This window comes from Amblyraja radiata, chromosome 3 (assembly GCF_010909765.2).
Source record: "Amblyraja radiata isolate CabotCenter1 chromosome 3, sAmbRad1.1.pri, whole genome shotgun sequence".
Classification (NCBI taxonomy): Eukaryota; Metazoa; Chordata; class Chondrichthyes; order Rajiformes; family Rajidae; genus Amblyraja; species Amblyraja radiata.
In genome coordinates this window covers 101,322,779-101,348,679 of record NC_045958.1, presented here as the reverse complement: position 1 = coordinate 101,348,679, position 25,901 = coordinate 101,322,779, and the positions used below count along the sequence as shown (strand labels likewise).

General features: G+C 42.7%; 1 protein-coding gene across 8 annotated transcripts in view; it reads right to left on the bottom strand.

The window, feature by feature from the left end:
* The window catches only part of LOC116971339 (UDP-glucuronosyltransferase 2A1-like), a 70,471-nt gene that overhangs the window by 33,777 nt on the left and 10,793 nt on the right, over nucleotides 1-25,901 (bottom strand). The window contains exons 1-2 of one of the 8 annotated variants that reach the window (XM_033018443.1): nucleotides 1,648-2,238; nucleotides 1,421-1,424 (exon numbers count right to left, since the gene is read on the bottom strand). The exons of 2 other annotated variants lie outside the window; for them this stretch is intronic. In XM_033018443.1, coding sequence (XP_032874334.1) covers nucleotides 1,421-1,424; nucleotides 1,648-2,234 — 591 coding nt within the window. In that variant the 5' untranslated portion in view covers nucleotides 2,235-2,238. Of the gene's footprint in view, nucleotides 1-1,420; nucleotides 1,425-1,528; nucleotides 2,239-12,362; nucleotides 13,102-22,039; nucleotides 22,764-24,649; nucleotides 25,372-25,901 lie in introns of those variants that run through there. 5 more of the 8 variants (XM_033018441.1, XM_033018437.1, XM_033018436.1 and 2 more) reach the window with 5 other exon arrangements.

Here is a 25,901-nt window from a genome sequence, read left to right as displayed (position 1 = left end):
CAGTCGGCTGCGGAAGCCATCATTGGGTAAATTTAAAGCGGAGATTGACAGGTTCTAGATTAGTACGGATATCAAAGGTTATGGGGAGAAGGCAGGAGAATGGGGTTGAGAGGGAAAAATAGATCAGCCATTATTGAATGGTGGAGTAGACGCAATAGGCCAAATGGCCTAATTCTGTTCCTATGGCTTACGAACATGAACAAAGGAGGTTGTAGAAAGTCGTGGACATTGCTTGGTTCATTATGAGAACCCTCCCCCTCCCCCCATCATCAAAGGGATCCAGAATCCTCTAGGAATGTTGCGATTCATTTTCTCCAGAGATGTTGCCTGACCCGCTGAGTAGACCCACTATCTACCTCATTGGAGACACTCGGACTATCCTTGATCGGACTTTACTAGACTTTATCTTGCACTAAACGTTATTCATGTTACTCCCGTCATCATGCATCGCCATGTACACTGTAAATGGCTCGATTGTAATCATGTATTGTCTTTCCGCTGACTGATTAGCATGCAACAAAAGCTTTTCACTGTACCTCGGTACACGCGACAATAAACTAAACTGAAACTAACTAAATGCAAGTGATGACAACCAACATGCAGCAAATGCTAAAGTGGTCAAATTGTGTGTTGGTCTTAATTGTAAGAGGATTTGAGTACTGGAATGCAGAGGACAATCTGTATTCATATGGAGATTTAGATACTATTTTGTGCATGTTTTAATCTCCCGGCCTCATCAAAGATGTAATTAGCAAACAGGAAGGGCAGCAAATACTCTGGTTCCAAAGATAATTGTTTGTTAGATGAGAAAAAAATAGGTATACCAGACCGACATTCGCATGAATTTAGAATATTGAGAGGAAGTGTTGTAGAAAAGTACAACACAGGTGCAGGAACAGGCCCTTCGGTCCACAAAGTCCATGCTCAACATGATGTCAAGTTAAACTAATCTCATCTGCCTGCATATGATCCATATTTTTCAATTTCCTGCAGATACATTTCCATGTGCTGATCTAAAAGCCTTTTAAACCCAACTATCATATCTGCCTCAACCTACAATAGAATACAGCGTTAGTCTTCTTAGATGGCACCTTCCAAAGTCATGACTTCCACCTGCTGCAAGGACAATGACAGCAAGAACATGGGAACACCACCAACCTGGGAGCTGCCCTCCAAACCTCACAACATCCCGACTTGGAAATACATCACAGTTCTTTCATTGTTGCTGGGTCAAAAACCTGCAACTCTCTTTCTAAAACAATCATGAGTGTGCCCGCAGTAGCAGTTCAAGAAGGCAGCTCACCACCACCCTCTCAATGGCAATTATGGATGGACCATTAAATGCAGGCTCAGTTTACGAACCGTACGTACCTTCAATTAATACATAGACAAAATGGTGAAGCGTATACTTTAAAATAACATAGCTGACATTGTTACATCAGTAGGTATAACGCTTAATTTCTACATGTTAATTGGTAATTTTGTCATCGATTCACTTAACAAAAAGAAAAGAGACAGACAATCTCACCTAAAGCATCGCTGTATTAGGAGTTCCATTCATCCCACATCTGTTTGCACATCCAGTCGTACATGAAGGTGTAAAGAACGTTCTGAACTCTCGCAATGAAAGACATCTCATCAGAAAACTCGGAGAGGGTCGCCGGTACATAGGAGGGAGGGGCTGGGATCTGTCCGCAGAGTCTCTCCATTGCAAATGCTGGGGAGAATCTCAGAGAGAAGATGAAGGGAATTCCCAGCTTCAGAGCCAGGATATCCCCACAGTTATGCACGGGGTCAGAGAGCACGACTTTAAACTTCGAATCTCGCAGTTTTTGCAAAAGCCTTTCATTCTTTATCATCCCGTCGCAGATGCCTTTAGTAAGTTTGATTCCAGGTTCCATGACCGCTGAGAATCTTCTGTATGCTTGCCAGTAGGTTAATTGTGCTTTCTCGTAGATAAAGAATTCCATGACTGTATTAATGTAAGCCTGAAATTTGTCACTGGTAAACGGCACTTGAAACACTTCAAATTTCACTGGTGAGGGTTCAGAATAGTTGATGTAAACTGCAGCGGAATTCACAGCCACAGTAACACTGTGACCTCTTGCGATCAGCTCATTGATGATGGGTTTCAAGTTAATCCAGTGACTTCCTTCTGCAGGCCAGATCAATACGTTCTCACTAGTTGCCCTCTGGAGAAGGAGAAACCCCAGAAACAGAAGACTGATGTTCATGATGTCTGTCAGGAACAGCTCCGAGCCCAGGATTCACTGACCTATTAACTAGCCGACAGAACATTGAGCCTTTTGAGGCACAAAGTTCACTTCCACAAACAATAAAAGTGTCAGCAAATGCAAAAACCCGCACTGCACTTCGATTACCAAGAATGGATCCAGGGATTTTCGATTGAGCTCTTTGACCTACTTCCATCTGCCTGCGTTTGTCCCTTATCTCTTTGAAGAGGTAGACTTGTCAGAACCTTTATCCTAAGGTGGAAATGTCAAAAACTAGAGAGCATAACTTTAAGGCGGAAGGGTGAACGTTTAAAGGACACGTGCGAGTCAAGTAATGTTTCCCACAGATAGTGGTGGGTGCGTGGAACATGCTGTCAGGGGTGATGGTGGAGGCAGATATGATAGTGGCATTTAAGGGGCTTTTAGATAGGCACGTGGATATGCAGGGAATGGAGGTGATGGATCATACGAAGCAGATTAGTTTAACTCAACTTCATGTTCAGCATAGATATTGTGGGCCAACGGGCTGTACTGTTCTATGATCTAACCTGATGCAAATGCTAAGATTTACTGATGCATGTTTACCTGACACAGGTCTCAAAATCAAGGGGAAAGAGATAGAAAATGAGATATAAATCATGTGGTCACATTTAAAAGGGTGGATGGTCAGTCTTTCTCCTAAGGAAGTTTAAAACTAGAGGGACACATGTTGTGTTGTGGATGGAATCGCACAGGGCATGTCGGAAGATGCTTGTGGTGGTTGGAGGACAATCGTCTCAGCCACAGGACATCTCTGCAGGAGATCCTCAGGGTAGTGTCTGAGGCCCAAATACCTTCAGCTGCTTTATCAATAGTCTTCACATCAGTACGCAAACAAAAGCAGAAACAATGGGAAATAACAAGCTCAGGGCTGATAGGTGGCAAGTAACATTCACTCCATACAAGTGCCAGGCAATGACAACACCCAACAAGAGAAAATCCAGCTATCACCCCATGACATACAAAGGCATTACCATCACTAAATCCCCCACCATTAATACTCTAGAGGATTACCATTGATCGAACCTGAACTGGAATAACCATTTACACAATGTGACTACAAGAGCATGTCAGATGTTATCAACCCTGGGGCGAGTAACTCACCTCCTCACTACTCAAAGCCTGTCCACCATCCACAAGTCTCGGGTCAGGAGGGTGATGGAATACTCTCCGCTTGCCTGGATGAGGGCAGCCTCAACAATGCTCAAGATGCTCGACACCATCCAGGACATGGCCGCCCACTTGACAGGTGTCCCATCCTCAACCATCCACTCACTCCAATACCGACGCACGCTATCAGCAGTTTGTACCACCAGTAGGATGCAATGCAGCAACTCACCAAAGATGGCACCTTCCAAAGCCATGAACTCTACCAGCTGGAAGGACAAAGACAGCAAAAACATGGGAACACCACCAACCTGAGAGCTGCCCTCCCATCCTCACAACATCCCAACTTGGAAAGATATGTCACCGTTCTTTCATTGTTGCTGGGTCAAAATCCATGAACTTTCTTTCTAAAACCACCATGAGTGTGACTGCACATCGAGGGCTGCAGCAGTTCAAGAAGGCAGCTCACCACCACCTTCTCAAGGGCAACTAAGGATGGGCCATTAAATGCTGGCTCAGTTTACGAACCGTACATACCTTCAATGAATACATTGTCAAAATGGTGAAGAGTATACTTTAAAATAACATAGCTGACATTGTTATGTCAGTAGATAAAAGGTGTTAATTTCTACATGTTAATTGGCAATTTTGCATTCGTCATTAAACAAAAGGAAAGGAAAATGTCAACCTCACCTAAAGCTTCACTGTAATAGGAGTCCCAATCACGCCAGATCCGTTTCAACATCCAGTCGTACATGAATGTGTAAAGAACGTTCTGAACTCTCTCAGTAAACGACATCTTATCGGTAAACTCTGAGAGGATCGCCGGTACATAGGAGGGAGGGGCTGGGATCTGTCCGCAGAGTCTCTCCACTGTAAATCCCGGGGAGAATCTCAGAGAGAAGATGAAGGGAATTCCCAGCTTCAGAGCCAGGAGCTCCCCACAGCGATGCATGGGGTCAGAGAGCAGAACTTTAAACTTCGAATCTCGCAGTTTTTGCACAAGTTTTTCATTCTTTATCACCCCGTCACAGATGCCTTGTTAAATTTCTTTCCATGTTCTATGATTGCTGAAAATTTTCTGTATGCTTGCCAGTGGGATAATTGTGATTTTTCGTAGATCCAGAATTCCAAAAGGACATCCATGAAATCTCTGAACCTGTCAGTGGTAAACGGCACTTGAAATACTTCAAAATTCACTGGTGAGGGTTCAGAACTGTCGATGTCAAGTGTAGCTGAATTCACAGCCACAGTAACATTGTGACCTCTTGCGATCAGCTCATTGATGATGGCTTTCAAGTTAATCCAGTGGCTTCCTTCTGCAGGCCAGATCAATGCGTTCTCACTAGTTGCCCTCTGGAGAAGGAGAAATTCCAGAAACAGAAGCCTGATCTTCATGATGTCCGTCAGGAACAGCTCTGAGCTGAGGACTCACTAACCTATTAACTAGCCGACAGGACATTGAGCATTTTGAAGCACAAAGTTCACTTCCACAAGCAAATAAAGTGTTAGCAAATTCAAAATACCACACTGCACTTTAATGTCCAAGAATGTATCCAAGGTTTTCTGATTCAGTTGTTTGAGCTGATCCCATCTGCATGCGTTACAGCCATATTCCTTTGAATAGTTAGATTAGTCCAAAAGCTTTTCCTTAGGTAGAAATGTCAAAGACTAGAGGGCATAGCTTTAAGGTGGAAGGGTGAGAGTTTAAAGGACACGTGCGGGGCAAGTTTTGTTTCCACAGAGAGTGGTGGGTGCGTGGAACATGCTGCCAGGGGTGATGCTGGAGGCAGATATGACAGTGGTATTGAAGGGGCTTCTCAATAGGCACATGGAAATGCAATGAATGGAGGGGAATGGATCATATGAAGCAGATTAGTTTAACTCGCTTCATATTCAGCCATGGGCGGAATTCCCTGGGTGTATGAGGGGGGGTCACATTCCTCCCATGTTTTGAGAGGTGGGGGACAATCCCCCCCATGTTTTGTAATCCAAATTTTGCTTTCCGCGAGACAGTGGGAACTGTTAAGCGCCTTTTAAATGTCACTATTAACATCATATTAACACGATGTGTCACCAATTGTGTTTGACCTGCAAGTGTTACTGAAGGTATTTACAGAGAATTTCTTAAAGCTGTCTGATGTGGGTTCAATTACCATTAAAACTAATTGGATGTATTGGTGGATGGGAAAAATTTAAACGGGTATCGGATTTAAACGGGTCAGGCATGAATGTCTCCGGCCGAACGGGTATCCTGGCTCATTCACGGCCAATCACATTATTTAGTATTTTTTCGCATCTTTCTCTCTCCCACCTCCAAGATTGGTTCTTATTGAGTTTGCCTTTATTTGCTTCTGTTTTATTTAATTAGGTGTTATTTATCACATTGTAGCTTTTGAAAGATTCAAGCGGGTAGCAGACGCTTTCTAAGGCCTGAATCGGCCCATTCGCGGGGCCCTTCATCACCCAGCACAGCTCAAAATCAAACTGCAGTGTCGAGGCTCCCGATGTTGAAGCCCCTGCTGGCCGATTTTAAGCCGTGCCTGCCGATGAAAGGCCCCGCGAATGGGCCGATTCAAGCCTCACGATTCGGGCCAGATTAAGCTGCTGTTGCTGGAGTTTGGAGTCGGTCACTAACTAGGTCAGCTCCCGATGTTACAGTCCACAGGGCCTATGGCCGAAGCCTCACACGTGTGTGTGTGTGCGTGTGCAAGTGCGCATGGTCACCAAGAAATTGCGTCCCAAAATATGTCCATGCTCAGATTTACAGATGCAAGTTGATAGGAAACAGGTCTCAAAATCAAGGGGACATAGTTATATGAGTTATATAAATTATGTGGTCACATTTAAAAAAGTAGATGGTCAGTCTTTCTCCAAGGAAAGTCTAAAACTAGAGAGACACATGTTGTGTTGTGAACCGTGGGATGGAATCACACAGAGCATGTCGGAAGATGCTTGTGGTGGTTGGAGGACAATCGTCTCAGACACAGGTCATCTCTGCAAGAGATCCTCAGGGTAGTGTCCGAGGCCCAACCACCTTCAGCTGCTTTATCAATGGTCTTCACATCAGTACGCAAACAAAAACAGCAACCATGGGCAATAACCAGCTCAGGGTTGATAGGTGGCAAGTAACATTCACTCCATACAAGTGCCAGGCAATTACAGCACCCTACAAGAGAAAATCCAGCTATGAACCCCTGAGATATAATGGCATTACGATCACTATATCCCCCACCATTAATATACTAGGGGGTCACCATTGTCCAAAACTGAACTGGAATAACCATTTACACAATACCCAACTCTCTTTCTAATACCATCATGAGTGTGACCGCACCTCAAGGGCTCCAGCAGCTCAAGAAGGCAGCTCACCACCTCACGATGATGAAGCTGAATTTTAGTTAAAATATAAGAAGATATTAAATTGGCTTCTGGGCTAGCTTACAGCTTATATTTAGTCTCAAATTAGGCTTGCCTCAGGTTGCGGGTGTGTGGGATAATAAATCCTATAACATTGTCTCCCAAGTGAGGAAGTGACAGAGAAAGAAACAGCTAGTCACATCTTTGAAGTAAGATGCCATAAACCAAATGGCCTATGTTTATGAAGGACCAAATGACAGAGAGGAAGCAGCGAAAGAGCTAGGGTGATCTCTGTGAAGATAAAATGTCGTAAACCAAATGGCCAATGTTATCTTGTACTGTGTAAACAAAAGGCCTTTGATGTGATGCATTCTGTGGAAACCTTTTCCTGTACCTCTGACCATGACTAATGTCTGTGAAATGTGCTAAGGGGACAAAAAAAACCCTATTTAAGGCAATGTAATTCTGTTGTTCAGTGTGGTGGACGGAGGACGGTCAAGTGTCTGTAATGGTCACTTGACTGGAGTTCTCCCTCCCTTCCATCGGCCGATGTTAAGTAAAGTTTGAACTGGTCTACCAAACAGTTTGTGTGGTGTCTGTTTATTAAGAAGCGAACCTGGTTTAGTAGTTATAAAAGTAGCTTTTTCATTGGCGTAGTTATGCAGGCCTCGCTGGGACCACATCAACGGCTGACTGTGCAAGAGGTTGCAGAGGTTGTCGGGATTGGAAGGGAGATAACTGAGCTCTATCGGCCCCCTTGTAAGACCGACTCCCTAGAAACTCCCGGGAACGTCTGTGATCCTTCATCAGACATTGAATTGGTTCCCTGCCGAGGTTCTTAGAAACAGACAAAGGTAAGACCAGTTGGGCTTTATATGTTTTTTTTAAGAAGGGATTGTGTATGTATTTTTAAGACAGAATTGTGCATGTATTTTTAAGAAGGGCTTGTGTATATTTTTAAGAAGGACTTGAGCGGTTTCTCTTTCTATCTCTCTTTGTTTTCTTTTTTTTAATCTCTCTCTACTAAGGGCTCATCGGCCTCGTTGAGACATCCGTGATTTGTCGGGTTGAGATACGGTGGTTGAGGTGTGCGTCTGGCTTATTGAGACATCTGAAGAGTTGTCGGATTGAGAAATAAGTGGCGTTGTATATTAAAGATTTAAGAAGTCTGCCAGGTTGAGAAACAGGGGTCCCGGTTAGTGGGTCTGCTTCGTTGAGACAATTGGGTCGTATATTAAAGAGTTAAAAAGTCAGCCAAATTGAGAAACTGGGGTCTCATTTAGCGGGTCGGCCTGGTTGATATATTTGGAACAATTCGGAATTAAAAAGTCAGCCAAATTGAGAAACTAGGGTCTCGAGTAGCGAGTCGGCCTGGTTGATATATTTGGAACGATTCGGTATTAAGAAGTCTGTTTTCTCTCTCTTTCTATCTATCTATGGGGAATGCTCTGGATAACAGTCCAACATATGTGTTATTTGAATCCTAGGTATAATAAGAAATTTAGAATGTTAAGTTACAAGTTGACCAAACGGTTAGGGGATGAAGCCTGGCCAATAGGGGGAACATGGAATGTAAAGACATTTATATGGGAAAGGAAGGCAGGAAAGAAATGGAAGAAAGGAATTAAAACATGGGACGCAGACGCAGTGAAGAAGCATGAGGAGAGTATAGAGTTTGAAGTTGGATGGATGCTGTATGTAAGAAGGGGATATAGTTAAGAAACAAGGATAGCACTCGGAAAGGATGGAACGTATTGCAACTAAAATGCCAGTGGGCAGAGGAACAAGAGGAAATAATTAAAAGACAGACAGGAGGTGAGAAACAGGTGATGGTTAGTAAAAAATAAACCCAGTACTGGTAAATCCTCTGGAGGAGACTTCATGTCTGGCACGACGACCCTATTTGGTAATGAAGATGAGGAGTTAGATAATCTTGGGAGATGACCACCTCCCTATGCCCTACCAGTAGCAATGGCATCTTTACCTGTGACAGTTCCGTCAGTAACATCCCTATACCTTGAAGTTCTGACCTTACAAAGCTCCCCAGGATTGGGAGCACGGGAATGCCTTTCTGTGCGTAATTTGTTTAACGCATTGCTGCTACCAGAACAGCTGGTCATTGTTAAATGTACTGCACACACTGGTGCTGGGGACCCTATAGCAAAAGGCAATAGGTTGCTGATAGTGTACCCAAACAATGCAGCCTGTACATCCAAATGCGTAGTGACAGCACGTAAACAGATGCTAGCAAATAGAACGGTCCTGCCAAACATGAAGGAGGTATGTACATTACAGAGGGACGCCTCTCATATATAATAATAACTATGGAAACAAGAGGGCTGTGCCATTGATTCAGCACACCCCGCTTGGACAAGTTGGTGTACACTACATTTTTACCCGTCTTACCCATGCTGGTAAGGAGGGAATGATAGGATAACAAAGGAAATGTGGTGGCAGGCCTCTGAATGTAAAATTTGCCAACAAAGTAATCCAGACAAACCATTTAAGATACCCTCAGGGGTGACGCCAATGCCATCACGACCGTTTGAATGCATACAGATTGATTTTATTGAAATGCCAAGGGCCCAGTGTTATAAATATTGCTTAGTGATTTTAGATTTATTTAGCAGGTGGAGTGAAGCTCTACCAACCACTAATAATACTGCTGAAACTATGGTAACATTGTTGTTAAGAGAAGTTATTCCCAGGTTTGGCCTACCTACTGTCATAAGTTCAGACAATGGTCTTCATTTTATTGCCACTATTAATAAGGAAAAATGTGAACATTTTAATATCCGACAGCAATTTCACTGTGTACACCACCCACAGGCATCTGGGATGGTGGAAAGAGTCAATGAGGATTGCAAAACAAAATTACCCCGGAGGTAAATCCTTTTTCTGACAGGCAACTATGTTATAAAAAAAATTGGGGATGAAGGAAAGTTTGATGGAGAAATGAGGATAAGGTAGGGAGACTGAAAAGTCAAGGGGAGTCTGACTAATCATGATCTGGATCAATGTCCAATTAGGGTTAGGTAACCAGGATTTTGGTAAACAGAAGTCTTGTCAGAAAAAGGGAAAGTAAATTACAAAGAGATGTCTTTGAAGATGAAATATTATATACTGCTGGTAAAACAATGTTTTTGTATATATACTGCTGGTAAAACAATGTTTTTGTATATGTACTGCTTGTAAAACAAGGTTTTTTGTATGTGGAATGTGTGAAATTCAAAGCAATGAGCAAAGTTGTGTGTCACTTTAAGAAGTTTGTCCTTTAAAATGCAAATGGACAGTTTATGGTGTGCTCCATTAAGAAACAGTCATGAATGGGGGGCGGAGCTATACTCGAATGATAAAATGTGTTGGTTGATTATAATCTTTTAAACCAAGTTTTAAAAAAAAGACTCATACCGATTAAAGTGTTAAATGAGATTGGAAATGTCAAAATTACAGAGAAAAAGAAAATGTATTATTGATTACTGATTCTGAGTGAGTTCTTTTGGGAAAGATTGTTTTGATATGATAACAGAGGTTGTCTTTTAAAATGCAAATGAAGCAAGATTACTGTTTTCAAGCAAACAAAAAGATTTTGAAGCATGGGCTGTGTGAGGGAAATGATGGTAGATGAAAAATTGTATTATGACTTACAAAAGGAGGTTTGAGGGAACTCACAATGAGGGATGAAAGGTGAGAAGAAAAAGTAGATTGGGGAAGAGAACATATTTGGAGAATTGAATATTTAGGTGGGGAGAGCCTCTTCGGATATAATCGGATTAAAGAATAAATTCACAGGGAAGTGTTAAGAAGGAACTGGAGATTCTGGAGGATCAAATGTAGACAAAAGTGCTGGAGAAACTCAGCTGGGAACAAGATTGATACAGGAAAAGCTGCTGTGTCCACCCCCTGGAGAGTGGGGGGAAGCCACCTACAGGCCCTGGGCAATTAACTAATTATGTATGGTCGGCAATTAACCCATGTCTTGCCAGATCTACATTCCCAGGTTGGAGGAGTTTTTGCTGGAAACCAGTGACCAAGGCCATAAAAGCTATACGATGATGGTGCTGGGACAAGAAAAATTGAGACTGTGTTGAAAAGAACAACCAAGTGTTGCTAACAACATGAACTGCCGTAAAGATTGAAGATCATCGTCGCTGGATACATTTGATTGACTGTGAACAGTTTGTGGAAACAAGGACGATGGGCTATTGATGCTCCCTTTATTCTGGGGTGGCCCAGCCCACATGGACTGAACTTTCTTCAGAATGGCAAGCTTGCGGACTAACCCACATTTAAAGGATGGTACACACCTCCTTTTAAACAAGATTGAAGTCAAACATGACAAGCGCAGCAAAGATAACCTGACTACAGACAGTAAGAGGTCTGCAAAGGCCAGTTAAATCTACCTGTTTTTGCCACCACCAAGGCACTGGTGTATTTTTAGGAAACAGTATATTTGTGACAGGCATTGTTATGTTGCAAATGCAGTGCCACACAAGAGAAGCATGAACCAGTTACACCAGTTACACCAGCACACGGGGAATTCCAAGCGAAGCCGAATAAAGGCTGAGCAATTTTAATGATCCTTTTCCTGTCCTATGGTAGTATCTTAGTGTCACGTCCGGGGGAGGTTGGTGGCCATTTAAAATGTTTGGAGGGACTTGTGGAACGATTGTCCACTATGAAATGATTGTGTTACTAGTGTACTATTAATTTGTCTGATGAGATGCTTATGGTCTTTCGTATGTACTCAGCAAGGACTGTAGTTGTTATCAAAAATTTGATAAAAGGATGGAATGATGAAGCTGAATTTTAGTTAAAATATAAGAAGATATTAAATTGGCTTCTGGGCTAGCTTACAGCTTATGTTTAGTCTCAAATTAGGCTTGCCTCAGGTTGCGGGTGTGTGGGATAATAAATCCTATAACATTGTCTCCCAAGTGAGGAAGTGACAGAGAAAGTAACAGCTAGTCACATCTTTGAAGTAAGATGCTATAAACCAAATGGCCTATGTTTATGAAGTACCAAATGACAGAGAGGAAGCAGCGAAAGAGCTAGGGTGATCTCTGTGAAGATAAAATGTCGTAAACCAAATGGCCAATGTTATCTTGTACTGTGTAAACAAAAGGCCTTTGATGTGATGCATTCTGTGGAAACCTTTTCCTGTACCTCTGACCATGACTAATGTCTGTGAAATGTGCTAAGGGGACAAAAAAAACCCTATTTAAGGCAATGTAATTCTGTTGTTCAGTGTGGTGGACGGAGGACGGTCAAGTGTCTGTAATGGTCACTTGACTGGAGTTCTCCCTCCCTTCCATCGGCCGATGTTAAGTAAAGTTTGAACTGGTCTACCAAACAGTTTGTGTGGTGTCTGTTTATTAAGAAGCGAACCTGGTTTAGTAGTTATAAAAGTAGCTTTTTCAACGATGGGGCGTTAAATGCTGGCTCAGTTTAGGAACCGTACGTACCTTCAATGAATATATTGTCAAAATGGTGAAGAGTATACTTTAAAATAACATAGCTGACATTGTTATGTCAGTAGATAAAAGGTGTTAATTTCTACATGTTAATTGGCAATTTTGCATTCGTCATTAAACAAAGAGGAAAGAAAAATGTCAACCTCACCTAAAGCTTCACTGTAATAGGAGTCCCAATCACGCCACATCCGTTTCAACATCCAGTCGTACATGAATGTGTAAAGAACGTTCTGAACTCTCTCAGTAAACGACATCTTATCGGTAAACTCTGAGAGGATCGCCGGTACATAGGAGGGAGGGGCTGGGATCTGTCCGCAGAGTCTCTCCACTGTAAATCCCGGGGAGAATCTCAGAGAGAAGATGAAGGGAATTCCCAGCTTCAGAGCAAGTAGATCCCCACAGCGATGCACGGGGTCAGAGAGCAGAACTTTAAACTTCGAATCTCGCAGTTTTTGCACAAGTTTTTCATTCTTTATCATCCCGTCGCAAATGTCTTTTGTAAGTTTGATTCCACGTTCCATGATTGCTGAGAATCTTCTGTACGCTTCCCAGTGGGATAACTGCAGTTTTTCGTAGATCCAGAATTCCCACATTGCATTCATATAATCCTGAAATTTGTCAGTGGTAAACGGCACTTGAAATACTTCAAAATTCAGTGGTGAGGGTTCAGAATAGTTGATGTAAACTGCAGCTGAATTTACAGCCACAGTAACACTGTGACCTCTTGCGATCAGCTCATTGATGATGGATTTCAAGTTAATCCAGTGGCTTCCTTCTGCAGGCCAGATCAATACGTTCTCACTAGTTGCCCTCTGGAGAAGGAGAAATTCCAGAAACAGAAGCCTGATCGTCATGATGTCCGTCAGGAACAGCTCTGAGCCTAGGATTCACTAACCTATTAACTAGCCGACAGGACATTGAGCCTTTTGAGGCACAAAGTTCACTTCCACAAGCAAATAAAGTGTCAGCAAATTCAAAATACCACACTGCACTCAAATGTCCAAGAATGTATCCAGGGATTTTCGATTCAGTTGTTTGAGCTGATCCCATCTGCATGCGTTTCACCCATATTCCTTTGAAAAGTTAGATTAGTCCAAAAACATTTCCTAAGGTAGAAATGTCAAAGACTAGAGGGCATAGCTTTAAGGTGGAAGGGTGAGAGTTAAAAGGAACGTGCGGGGCAAGTTTTGTTTCCACAGAGAGTGGTGGGTGAGTGGAACATGCTGCCAGGGGTGATGCTGGAGGCAGATATGATAGTGGTATTGAATGGGCTTTTCAACAGGCACATGGAAATGCAATGAATGGAGGGGAATGGATCATATGAAGCAGATTAGTTTAACTCGTCTTCATGTTCAGCCGTGGGCAGAATTCCAGGGGTGTATGGGGGGGGGGGGGGGGGTGGCACGTCCCTCCCATGTTTTGTAATCCGCATTTTGAAATTTGGTGGAAAAAAATCAATTAAAACATCTGCTTTATGCGAGATAGTGGGGGTGTCATTAATAAGCGCCTTTTAAATGTCACTATTAACATCATATTAACACTATGTGTCACCAATTGTGTTTGAGCTTCAAGTATTACTGAAGGTATTCACGGAGAATTTCTGAAAGCTGTCTGATGTGGGTTCAATTACCATTTGAACTAATTGTATGTATTGGTGGATGGGAAAGATTTTTTATTTATTTATTTAAAAAATTTATTAGAAGCAGTGTACAAAAATATAACCAGCGGCATATGACATAATACAGTTATTGTACATCTTCAATTTTAATTTTTAGCTATAGTTAAGAGAATAGAAGAGAGAAAAAGCAAGAGAGAGAAGAAGTGGATGTGCAAGGATAGAACTACTGGACTACCAAATTGGTGTAGCCAAAGAGTGAGTAAGTAAAATAAATAAGGAAGACATAGAGAAATAAAAAGACAAAAACAGCAAGAAAAACAAAAGGTGATGATATACCTGCCTCGCATCACTCCCCACCCATCACCCAACCCGTAATTAGATTTAACTCCAAAATTGTGTTGCACCATACTATCCTTGTAATAAATCAATGAATGGTGTCCATGTCTTCGAAAAATGCTCTGGTTTTACTGCTAAGACAAGTCTAATATTTTCAAGATGTAGCATCTCAGACATGTTTGTAATCCACATTTTAAGAGTAGGGACAGATGTATGCTTCCAAAATTTGAGTATAAGTTTTTTCGCCGTTATCAGACCGTAATTGAGGAAACGTCTTTGAAATATTGATAACTCAGAGCAGGCTTCTGACGTTCCTAGAATAATTAGCTCTGTGTCGGGGATCAATTTTGTTTTTAATGTTTTTGAGAGAATTTCAAAAATTTCTCTCCAAACGTTATGTAATTTTATGCAAGAGGCAAAGGAATGTGTTATAGTTGCTTCTTGAATGAGACATTTGTCACAAATAGGAGATACATTTGGAAAGATCTTATTCAGTTTAGACTTTGAATAGTAGAGTCTATGCAGCATTTTAAATTGAATTAACGTATGTCTAACGTTAATCAAGCAATTGTGTATATATAAAAGGTTTTCTTCCCATGTCTTTTAGATTTTTTAGGCCTATTTCCTCTTCCCAGTCTCTTCTAATTGCTTCTGACGATGGGATTTCTATATTTAGAAGGGTATTATACAAATATGATATTAAGTTGTTTGACTCTGAATTTCTAATCATACATTCCTCTAGTATATCTGGCAGCGAAGTTTGGTAGTCTTGGGTATATGTTTTCAGGTAGTCTCGAATTTGAAGATATCTAAAATATTGATTACCTTTCAGGTGATATTTCGACTGTAATTCCTGAAATGAGAGAAGAGTTCCCATCTCGTAAAGATCTCCAAATTTTTTGATTCCTAGTCTTTCCCAATATGTAAACGTTTTATCTATAATAGATGGCTTGAACAAAGGGTTATTGGCTATTGGTGAAAGAAGAAATACATTTCTTAGTTTTAAAGTTGATTTGACTTGTCTTCAGGTTTGTAGAGTGCTGTGAATAATCAGATTTTTATCATATAGTGTGTTCTTCAAATTTGTTGGAGAGAGAAGAATCGTGCCTATATTAAAAGGCGAGCAATCCTCTCTCTCCATTATTAACCAGTCTACCTGTTGGCATAAATTGTCCAGCCAGTAAATTACATTTTTAATATTCGTTGCCCAGTAATAGTATAAGAAGTTGGGGAGAGCCAATCCACCCGTTTCTTTGGGTTTACATAGATGCCGTTTATGAATTCTATGTGTTTTATAATCCCAAATAAAGTTTGTAATCAGAGAATCAAGATTTTGGAAAAAAAATGTTAGGAAGATATATCGGTATTGATGGATATTGATATTTACAACAATCCGGTTTATTTAGTATTTGAGGGTTAAATCTCCGGAATGATTTTTTATTAAACATTCCTTCTATTTTTAAGGAGAAGGTTAGCGTGGAATGATCGGATATACAGGTGCACAACCTTTTATCCGAAAGCCTTGGGACCAGACACTTTTCCTAATTTGGAATTTTTCGGCTTTCGGATTGGAAGATTTTTAGCGTAGATCTTAACGGCTGGCTCAGTGGTAGAGTGAAGGTACACAAAATTGCTGGAGGAACTCAGCGGGTGCAGCAGCATCTATGGAGCGAAGGAAATAGGCGACGTTTCGGGCCGAAACCCTGTAGTGCTCGGCTCATATCCGCAAGGTCGCGAGTTTGCGCCTCGATCCCGGCAGTTACTCGATCGCGAGTTTGAGTCTTCAATGTAGTTTTTTCTTGCAGAATAGGAGAGAATAGGGAGGGTTAGGCTGGGATCATTCTCTGAGAGATGATCTTAGTGCGGGAGACAAGTGTAGGAGAGGTGTACTGACTGTGTGGGCAGAACTTTGGAAGTGATTGCCCACCATTCTCAAAAGCCGCTGTGTCTCCCTGTCCCTCCAACTCCAGAGGAATCCGCTCCCCGATGGGTCGCTAGGGCGACAAGTGGCAGTTCGCCCACAGCCCGAGCTGCGCAACCCCAAGAACAAGACGTACCTTGCACACCATCAGGTTCTGCCCCTACGGGGAGCGTGTTCCTCTGGAGTTGGAGCGGGGCTGGGCTGGAGTTGCTGATCTGGGATCTCCGTGCTTGCAGCGGGCCTGGGGGTCGGTGTCCCAATGAGGGGGCGCAGCTCGGGCTGTGGGCGAACTGCCACTTGTCGCCGTAGCGGCCCATCGGGGAGCGGCTTCTGGTGGTCCTGACGTCTCTCAGCTCCTGTCCAGGGGGGTGGCCGGAGACGTCAGGACCAACAGGAACCCGCTCCCCGATGGGCCGCTGAGACTGGGAACTGTACCGCCCTTGCCCCCTCCCTCTGCAACTGCAAACAACCCCACAGTTCCCAGTCTCAGCTCCTGTACAGGGGGGTGGCCGGAGACGTCACAGCCCGAGCTGCGCCCCCTCATCCGCAACCCCAAGAATCCCCGATGGGCCGCTACGGCGACAAGTGACAGTTCGCTCACAGCCCGAGCTGCGCAACCCCAAGAACAAGACGTACCTTGCACACCATCAGCTTCTGTCCCTACGGGGAGCGTGTTCCTCTGGAGTTGGAATGGGGCTGGGCTGCTGCTGGCTGTGGGTCTCTGGGATCTCCGTGCTTGCAGTGGGCCTGGGGCCCGTGGGTCCCATTGGTCCTCACGTCTCCGGTGACTGGCACTGACCTGCTGGCATCGCCGACGTGAAGACAGTGCAAAGCCCCCGCGCCGGTGCAATGGGCGGGGAGCTGGAGAGGGGAGGGAAGGGGTCACACACATGGCCGGGAAGCAGAGGGGTGTAGGTGGGGTGAAACTGAAGGGAGCGACAATCTGCTGCTGCCTGCCCGCTGAGTTAAAAAGTTCCCACGCAAGACTCACGATACACTGTGTATCGTGAGTCTACCGTGGGAACTTTTTAACTCAGCGGGCAGGCAGCAGCAGATTGTCAATTATTAACCCTCCCGCGCAATATACCCTCACCTTCTCTTTTATGAATGGGGATTTAGTTCCCCTTTCTTCGAGGAACGACCGGAGGTTCCGCTGTCACCTCTGCGGGCCGCCCTCGGTGAACGTCTTCAAGGATCTTTCTTCAAGGACCGAAAAAATGTCCGCTATTCGGAGCTTTTCGTTATTTGGATCTTCGGATAAAAGGTTGTGCACCTGTAGTACTATTATGGTATTTGGGATTAATTGTGAAAGGTATTAATTTAGTGTCCACTAGAAAATAGTCAATACGTGTATAGGTTTTACGTACGGATGAGTAAAAGGAATATTCTCTTTCGGATGGGTTTACAATCCTCAATACGTCTGTTATATTTGTATTTCTTATATACATATTTAAGAGTTCACTGGATTTTGATTTTGTATTATATCTCTTTTGTTGAGCGGCTTTATCCAGGTATTGATCCAGAATGCAATTGAAATCTCCCCCAATTATCACGTTTTGCTGGGTGGAGTCTGAAATTATATTCAAGATATTATTAAAAAATTGTGGGTTGTCAAAGTTAGGTAGCATAAATATTTACAATAGTAAGTGGGGTAGAGTATATCTCCCCAGAAACTATAACATACCTCTCATCTTTGTCTGCAATGGTGTTTTTATGTTTAAATGGTATGCCCTTATGGATTATAATTGCAGTGCCTATGGATTTGGAGAGATAGGAGGAGTGATATATTTGACCGATCCAATTAGCCTTCAGCCTGGTCTGAGCTTGATCTTTAAGATGCGTTTCCTGTAAAAATATTATGTCAGCATTAATTGATTTTATTTGGGCATGAACCTTACCCCTTTTAAGTGGCTCATTAGCACCCCTAATATTCCAGCTACGAAAAGTAATTCCTCCAGTTTTCTTCAGAGGGTCGTCTTGCATTATAGCCTAGATGGGTTCCCTTGTTTCAGATGGTGCAACACAATAACTCAACTTTCTGGGTGTTGGGTGGGTGATCCCAATTTCAGAACTCTGATGGTATATCCCAAAGAAAGGTGCCCTTATAAAGAAAAAGTGAAAAAGGTGCAAAATAACATAAATGATACAAAAAAGCAGTATTTAAGTATACTGTGTGCAACCACCCACTGGTGGGAAAATTCGTGTGATCTTCCTTAGGTGTAAATCTCATTTAGTTCCGCCCTTTACAAACTAATATTATAGAAAAGAAAAAACAGGCCAGAACCGGATATTATATGCACAGGAAAAAAAAACGGAACCAGTACTGTAAGTAGTTCATCTAATAGGTTGGACTAAGAAGGTACTTACTATTTAAATGCTGTATTTAAATTAAAAGAAAAGGTTTTTTGCTTATTAATAATCCTGTATTAAACAGTGTCAAAGACTGTGAGATTGTGTGTAATTATCTCTAATAGGATAACATTTCTTAACTAGGTCTAGTGGGTATTTACTATTTAAATACCCAATTTTAATTAACAAAATATCATACTTATTGGTATTCGTATCTTAAACTCATACTCGAATGAAAACTGTCTGGCTTGAAGTGGTTAATTGAAATCTCCGGCCTGTTTGCCCGCCCAGCGAGTCTCAATCTCTCTCTCGCTCACTGCTCCCAGCTCCAAGCTCCGTCGCCTCTCTCTCGCTTTGGCCTGGCAGTTTCTGGAAGCTCCAACTTCCCCCCACGAATATATATTAAACATATTTTTGATATATGCTGATACAATGAACATTGGCTAGAGGTCATAAATCCAGTAGCTATTAGATATTAGCTTTAAAGAGGAACGGATTGGTATAGGGTGTTAACATTAGGTTTTAGGTTAAAGTAAACGGTTTAGTACGATTGTTAGTTTTTTTATTTATTAATGATGAAATTATTTATATAATTTGTTAGTAGATTATTATGTTCCCATCGGGTTAAATTGTTTTCTAAGCTGTGTAATTCAAAAGTCTTGAACCTTCTCTTAGTAAACACGAGAGCCTTGAAAAGTCTATCCGCTTACATTCCAATCTATCAATGATAAGAATGTCTAGACATAAGCATGTGCGAGTTTGTCGGCCATCTTATTTGCAACTTTTATATATCTTTTTATGTAAAAAAACATATTCTCTCAAACTACCCCTTATAAATATATATAAAAGGTGTACATTAAACACGCAATTTAGCCCATGGGTTCAGTAAGCATTCAGTAGCCCTGCTAATCAAACAGAGCCGTGGCATTCTACTTATCCTTTAGAGTCCTTTTTTTAAGTCCTGGGCATATTTGAATGCGGCTTCTGAGTCAATAAAGAAACGCTCCGAGCCTTCATATGTGACCCTCAGTTTGGCAGGATACATTATTCCATATCTCAGGTTTGGAATGTCTCTAAGAATCAGACGAGTCTTCGTAAAAAGGGCACGTTTCTTCACCACCTCTGCTGGATAATCTCTGAACAATCTTATGCTTTCTCCTTCAAACATCAGGTTTTTTCTGATTGTCACTTTCTTCATGATGTCTTCTTGCTATGTCGTTAAATTTCAGGATAATCTGTCTTGGTGGAGCTCCAATCCCTGAGCGTGCTCTCTGAACTCGATGTGCTATATCAACTTTAGGTCTCTCAGACAGATTAAACACCTGTTGAAGTAAGTTGGCAGTGAAAACCCGAGGGTCTTTTCCAGTTTCCTTCCCTTCTTTCACTCCAACAATTCTTAAGTTTTGGCGTCTGGACCGGGCTTCAAGATCTAGGCATTTGTCGGTCATTCTGGCCAGTTGCCCAGAAACACAGTCTAAGTCTTCCTTCATTCTTTGCATTGTGTCAGACATGTCCGTAGTTGTAGCTTCCAAATCTTTAATAGCTTTTTTGAAGCGAGGAGAACGGGCTCCAATTTTTTGCTGAGATCTTCTTCAACCTGTTTGATTTCTTCTTGTAAATCGGCATTTCCCCCAAATTTCCTTATTCCCGACATCCATTCATGTTTCTAACATTCCCAGCTAAGTAGTCAGCTGATTAGTCAGAATCTCACCAAAGTCCTTTGCCATAGCTTGTCTTAAAGATTGTTCTTTTATATTTCCTTCCATAGTAGCAATAAATCTTTCTCCTTCAGATTCCTCCTCAGATTCTTCAAGGGTTGTTTTCTCTGACTCTGGAGCAGCCAGCAGTCTGGTTCTTAGTCTTGTCAGGGGTGGAGCCGGTAAATTCCGTTTTTGCATTTAAAAATACCGGAATCTGTCGATGTGCGGCGATTTCTGATGACGTCACTTGCGCGACCGGCCGAATGGGTATCCTGGCTGGCTTACATGCAAGTCCCTCATTCACGGCCACTCACATTATTTAGTATTTTTTCCCATCTCTCTCTCTCTCCCGCCTCCAAGGTTGGTTCTTCTGTTTGCCTTTATTTGCTTCAGTTTTATTTGCTTAAGTGTTATTCATCACATAGTAGCTTTTGAAAGATTCAATCAGGTAGCAGACGCTTTCTAAGGCCTGAATCGGCCCGTTTGCGGGGCCTTTCATCGCCCAGCGCAGCTTAAAATCAAACTGCAGCGTCGAGGTGGTCGAGGCGATCGAGGCACCCGATGTTGAAGCCCCTGCCGGCCAATTTGAAGCCGTGCCGGGCGAAGAAAGGCCCCGCGAATGGGCCGATTCAAGTCTCACGATTCGGGCCAAACAAAGATGCTGTTGCTGGAGTTCGGAGTCAGTCACCAACCAGGTCAGCTCCCGATGTTACCGTCCACAGGGCACACAGCCGAAGCCTCACATGTGTGTGTGTGCATGTGCACTTGCGCACGGCCACCATGAAATTGTGCCCCAAAATATGTCCCCCCCTCATGTTTTGATAGCGATTTCTGCCCCTATGTCAGGAAACAGATATTGTGGGCCATAGGGCTATACTGTTCCATGATCTAACCTAATGCAAATGCTCAGATTTACAGATGCAAGTTGACCTGAAACAGGTCTCAAAATCAAGGGGACATGGATAGAAAACGAGTTATATAAATCATCTGGTCACATTGTAAAAGGTGGATGGTCAGTCTTTCTCCAAAGGAAGTCTAAAACTAGAGGGACACATGTTGCGTTGTGAACCGCGGGATAGAATCACACAGAGCATGTCAGAAGATGCTTGGAGGACAATCGTCTCAGACATAGGACATCTCTGCAGGAGATCCTCGGGTTAGTGTCCGAGGCCCAACCAGCTTCAGCTGCTTTATCAATGGTCTTCACATCAGTACGCAAACAAAAGCAGCAACCATGGGCAATAACCAGCTCAGGGCTGATAGGTGGCAAGTAACATTCACTCCATACAAGTGCCAGGCAATGACAAGACCCAACAAGAGAAAATACAGCTATCACCCCCTAACTTGCAATGGCATTAACATCACTAAATCCCACACCATTAATACTCTAGGGGGTTACCATTGACTGAAACTGGACTGGAACAACCATTTACACAATACCCAACTCTCTTTCTAAAACCATCATGAATGTGCTCGCACCTCAAGGGCAGCAGAAGTTCAAGAAGGAATCTCGCCGCCACCTTCTCAAGGGCAACGAAGGATGGGCCATTAAATGCTAGCTCCGTTTACGAACCGTATGTACCATCAATAAATACATTGTCAAAATGGTGAAGGGTCTATCTTAAAATAACGTAGGTGGCACTTTGAATAAAATGCTTAATTTCTAATTTAATTAGCAATTTTGTTCGAGTCACTTAACACAAGGAAAAGACACATTCAACCTCACCTAAAGCTTCACTGTAAAAGGAGTTTGGAACAATAGCTTGGAAAGAATTGGATTTTGAAAGTGTTAGATGAGTACACATTCAAATAACGTAGCTGCCACTGTTACTTCAGTTGTTAAAAGGCTTTAAATTCTAGGTTTTCATTAACAATTTTGCGTTAAAGTCATTCAACCTCACCTAGAGCTTCACTGTAATAGGAGTCCCAATCACGCCACATCCGTTTGCACATCCAGTCGTACATGAATGTGTAAAGAACGTTCTGAACTCTCTCAGTAAAGGACATCTTATCGGTAAACTCTGAGAGGATCGCCGGTACATAGGAGGGAGGGGCTGGGATCTGTCCGCAGAGTCTCTCCACTGTAAATCCCGGGGAGAATCTCAGAGAGAAGATGAAGGGAATTCCCAGCTTCAGAGCCAGGAGATCCCCACAGTGATGCACGGGGTCAGAGAGCACGACTTTAAACTTCGAATCTCGCAGTTTTTGCAAAAGTCTTTCATTCTTTATCACCCCGTCGCAGACGCCTTTGGTGAATTTGATTCCACGTTCCATGATTGCTGAGAATCTTCTGTACGCTTCCCAGTGGGATATTTGGGGTTTTTCATAGATCCAGAATTCCCACATTGCATTCATTAAATCTTGAATTTTATCACTGGTAAACGGCACTTGAATTACTTCAAAATTCAGTGGTGAGGGTTCAGAATAGTTGATGTAAACTGCAGCTGAATTTACAGCCACAGTAACACTGTGACCTCTTGCGATCAGCTCATTGATGATGGATTTCAAGTTAATCCAGTGACTTCCTTCTGCAGGCCAGATCAATATGTTCTCACTAGTTGCCCTCTGGAGAAGAAGAAATTCCAGAAACAGAAGCCTGATCTTCATGATGTCCGCCGGGAACAGCTCTGAGCCCAAGATTCACTAACCTATTAACTAGCCAACAGGACATTGAGCCTTTTGAGGCACAAAGTTCACTTCCACAAACAATAAAAGTGTCAGCAAATTCAAAATCCCGCACTGCACTTAGATTACCAAGAATGGATCCAGGGATTGTTATTGAGCTCTTTGACCTATTTCCATCTGCTTGTGTTTGTCCCTTATCCCTTTGAAGAGGTAGACTTGTCAGAACCTTTATCCTAAGGTGGAAATGTCAAAAACTAGAGGGCATAAATTTAAAGGCAGAAGGGTGAAGTTTAAAGGACACGTGCGAGGCAAGTTTGTTTTCCACAGATAGTGGTGGGTGCATGGAACATGCTGTCAGGGGTGATGGTGGAGGCAGATACGTTAGTGGCATTTAAGGGGCTTTTAGATAGGCACGTGGATATGCAGGGAATGGAGGGGATGGATCATATGAAGCAGATTAGTTTCACTCGAATTCATGTTCAGCATAGATATTGTGGGCCAAAGGGCTAGACTGTTCTATGATCCAACATGATGCAAATGCTGATTTACAGATGCATGTTTACCTGTTACAAGTCTCAAAATCAAGGGGACAGGGAAAGAAAAAGAGTTATGTAAATCACGTGGACACATTTAAAAAGGTGGATGGTCAGTCTTTCTCCTAGGGAAGTCTAAAACTAGAGGGCATATATTTTTTAAAGGTGGGAAAAGAAAGATTTAAGAGAAAATTGAGAGGCATATGAGTTCTTATGAAAATAGTTATTTTGAATATATTTTACTTTGTAAATTAAACCTAGCAACTTAGATTTCTCAATGAATGGGTGAAATTACCTCTGAATTCCATTGTGACCTGAACCCCACGACGGCCATGACAAGTTTACGGTAGCCCCCAGATCCCACAACTAAAACTGAACCCCACAGTAATCCTGAATGAACAATGAACCCCACAGTAACCCCTCACAGCCCCACAATAACACCTGGCCCCCACAATAACATCTGGCCTGAACAACGCTATAGATACTAAAAAGGAAGGGCAGTTGAGAATCTTGTTTGCAAGGATAGATGGTTTGCCAGATGAGAATATATTGGGAAGGCCAGACCTATATTCTCATGAATGTAGACTAACAGCCCTACACACAATGTGGCCACAAGACCATGTTAGATGTTATCAACCCTGTGGCGAGTAACTCACCTCCTGACTCCTCAAAGCCTGTCCACCATCCACAAGTCTCGGGTCAGGAGGGTGATGGAATACTCTCCGCTTGCCTGGATGAGGGCAGCCTCAACAATGCTCAAGATGCTCGACACCATCCAGGACATGGCCGCCCACTTGACAGGTATCCCATCCTCAACCATCCACTCACTCCAATACCGATGCACGCTATCAGCAGTTTGTACCACCAGTAGGATGCAATGCAGCAACTCACCAAAGATGGCACCTTCCAAAGCCATGACCTCTACCAGCTGGAAGGACAACGACAGCAAGAATATGGGAACACCACCGACCTGAGAGCTGCCCTCCCATCCTCACAACATCCCAACTTATAAATAATTCACCGTTCTCTCATTGTAGCTGGGACAAAACCCTTGAACTCTCTCTCTGAAACCTTCATGAGTGTGCCCGCACCTCAAGGGCTGCAGCAGTTCAAGAAGGCAGCTCACCACCACCATCTCAAGGGCAACTAAGGATGGGCCATTAAATACTGGCTCAGTTTACGAACTGTACGTACCTTCAATGAATACCTTGTCAAAATGGTGAAGATTATACTTAAAAATAACATAGCTGGCATTGTTACATCAGTAGATAAAAGGTGTTGATTTCTACATGACTAATTGGCAATTTTGCATTCAAGTCATTTAACAAAAAGAAAGGAAAATGTCAACCTCACCTAAAGCTTCACTGTAATAGGAGTCCCAATCACGCCACAACCGTTTGCACATCCAGTCGTACATGAATGTGTAAAGAACGTTCTGAACTCTCTCAGTAAACGACATCTTATCGGTAAACTCTGAGAGGATCGCCGGTACATAGGAGGGAGGGGCTGGGATCTGCCCGCAGAGTCTCTCCACTGTAAATCCCGGAGAGAATCTGAGCGAGAAGATGAAGGGAATTCCCAGCTTCAGAGCTAGGAGATCCCCACAGTAATGCACTGGGTCGGAGAGCACGACATCAAACTTCGAATCTCGCAGTTTTTGCAAAAGTTTTTCATTCTTTATCACCCCGTCACAGACGCTTTTGGCAAGTTTGATTCCAGGTTCCATGATTGCTGAGAATCTTCTGTACGCTTCCCAGTGGGATATTTGGGGTTTTTCATACATCCAGAATTCCAAAAACGCATGAATGAAATCTCTGTACTTGTCACTGGTAAACGGCACTTGAAATACTTCAAATTTCACTGGTGAGGGTTCAGAATAGTCGATGTAAAGTGTAGCTGAATTCACAGCTACAGTAACACTGTGACCTCTTACGATCAGCTCGTTGATGATGGATTTTAAGTTAATCCAGTGACTTCCTTCTGCAGGCCAGATCAATATGTTCTCACTAGTTGCCCTCTGGAGAAGGAGAAATCCCAGAAACAGAAGCCTGATCTTCATGATGTCCATTAGAAACAGTTCTGAGCCCTGGATTCACTAACCTATTAACTAGCCGACAGGTCATTGAGCCTTTTGAGGCACAAAGTTCACTTCCACAAACAATAAAAGTGTCAGCAAATTCAAAATCCCGCACTGCACTTAGATTACCAAGAATGGATCCAGGGATTGTTATTGAGCTCTTTGACCTATTTCCATCTGCCTGTGTTCTGTCCCTTATCCCTTTGAAGAGGTAGACTTGTCAGAACCTTTATCCTAAGGTGGAAATGTCAAAAACTAGAGGGCATATCTTTCAGGCAGAAGGGTGAAAGTTTAAAGGACACGTGCGAGGCAAGTTTGTTTTCCACAGATACGTCACATATTCCTTCACTCCATAGATGCTGCCTCACCCGCTGAGTTTTTCCAGCATTTTCATTTACCTTATATAAATCATGTGGTCACATTTAAAAAGGTGGATGGTCAGTCTTTCTCCTAAGGAAGTCCAAAACTAGAGGGACACATGTTGTGTTGTGACCCACGGGATGGAATCACACAGAGCATGTCGGAAGA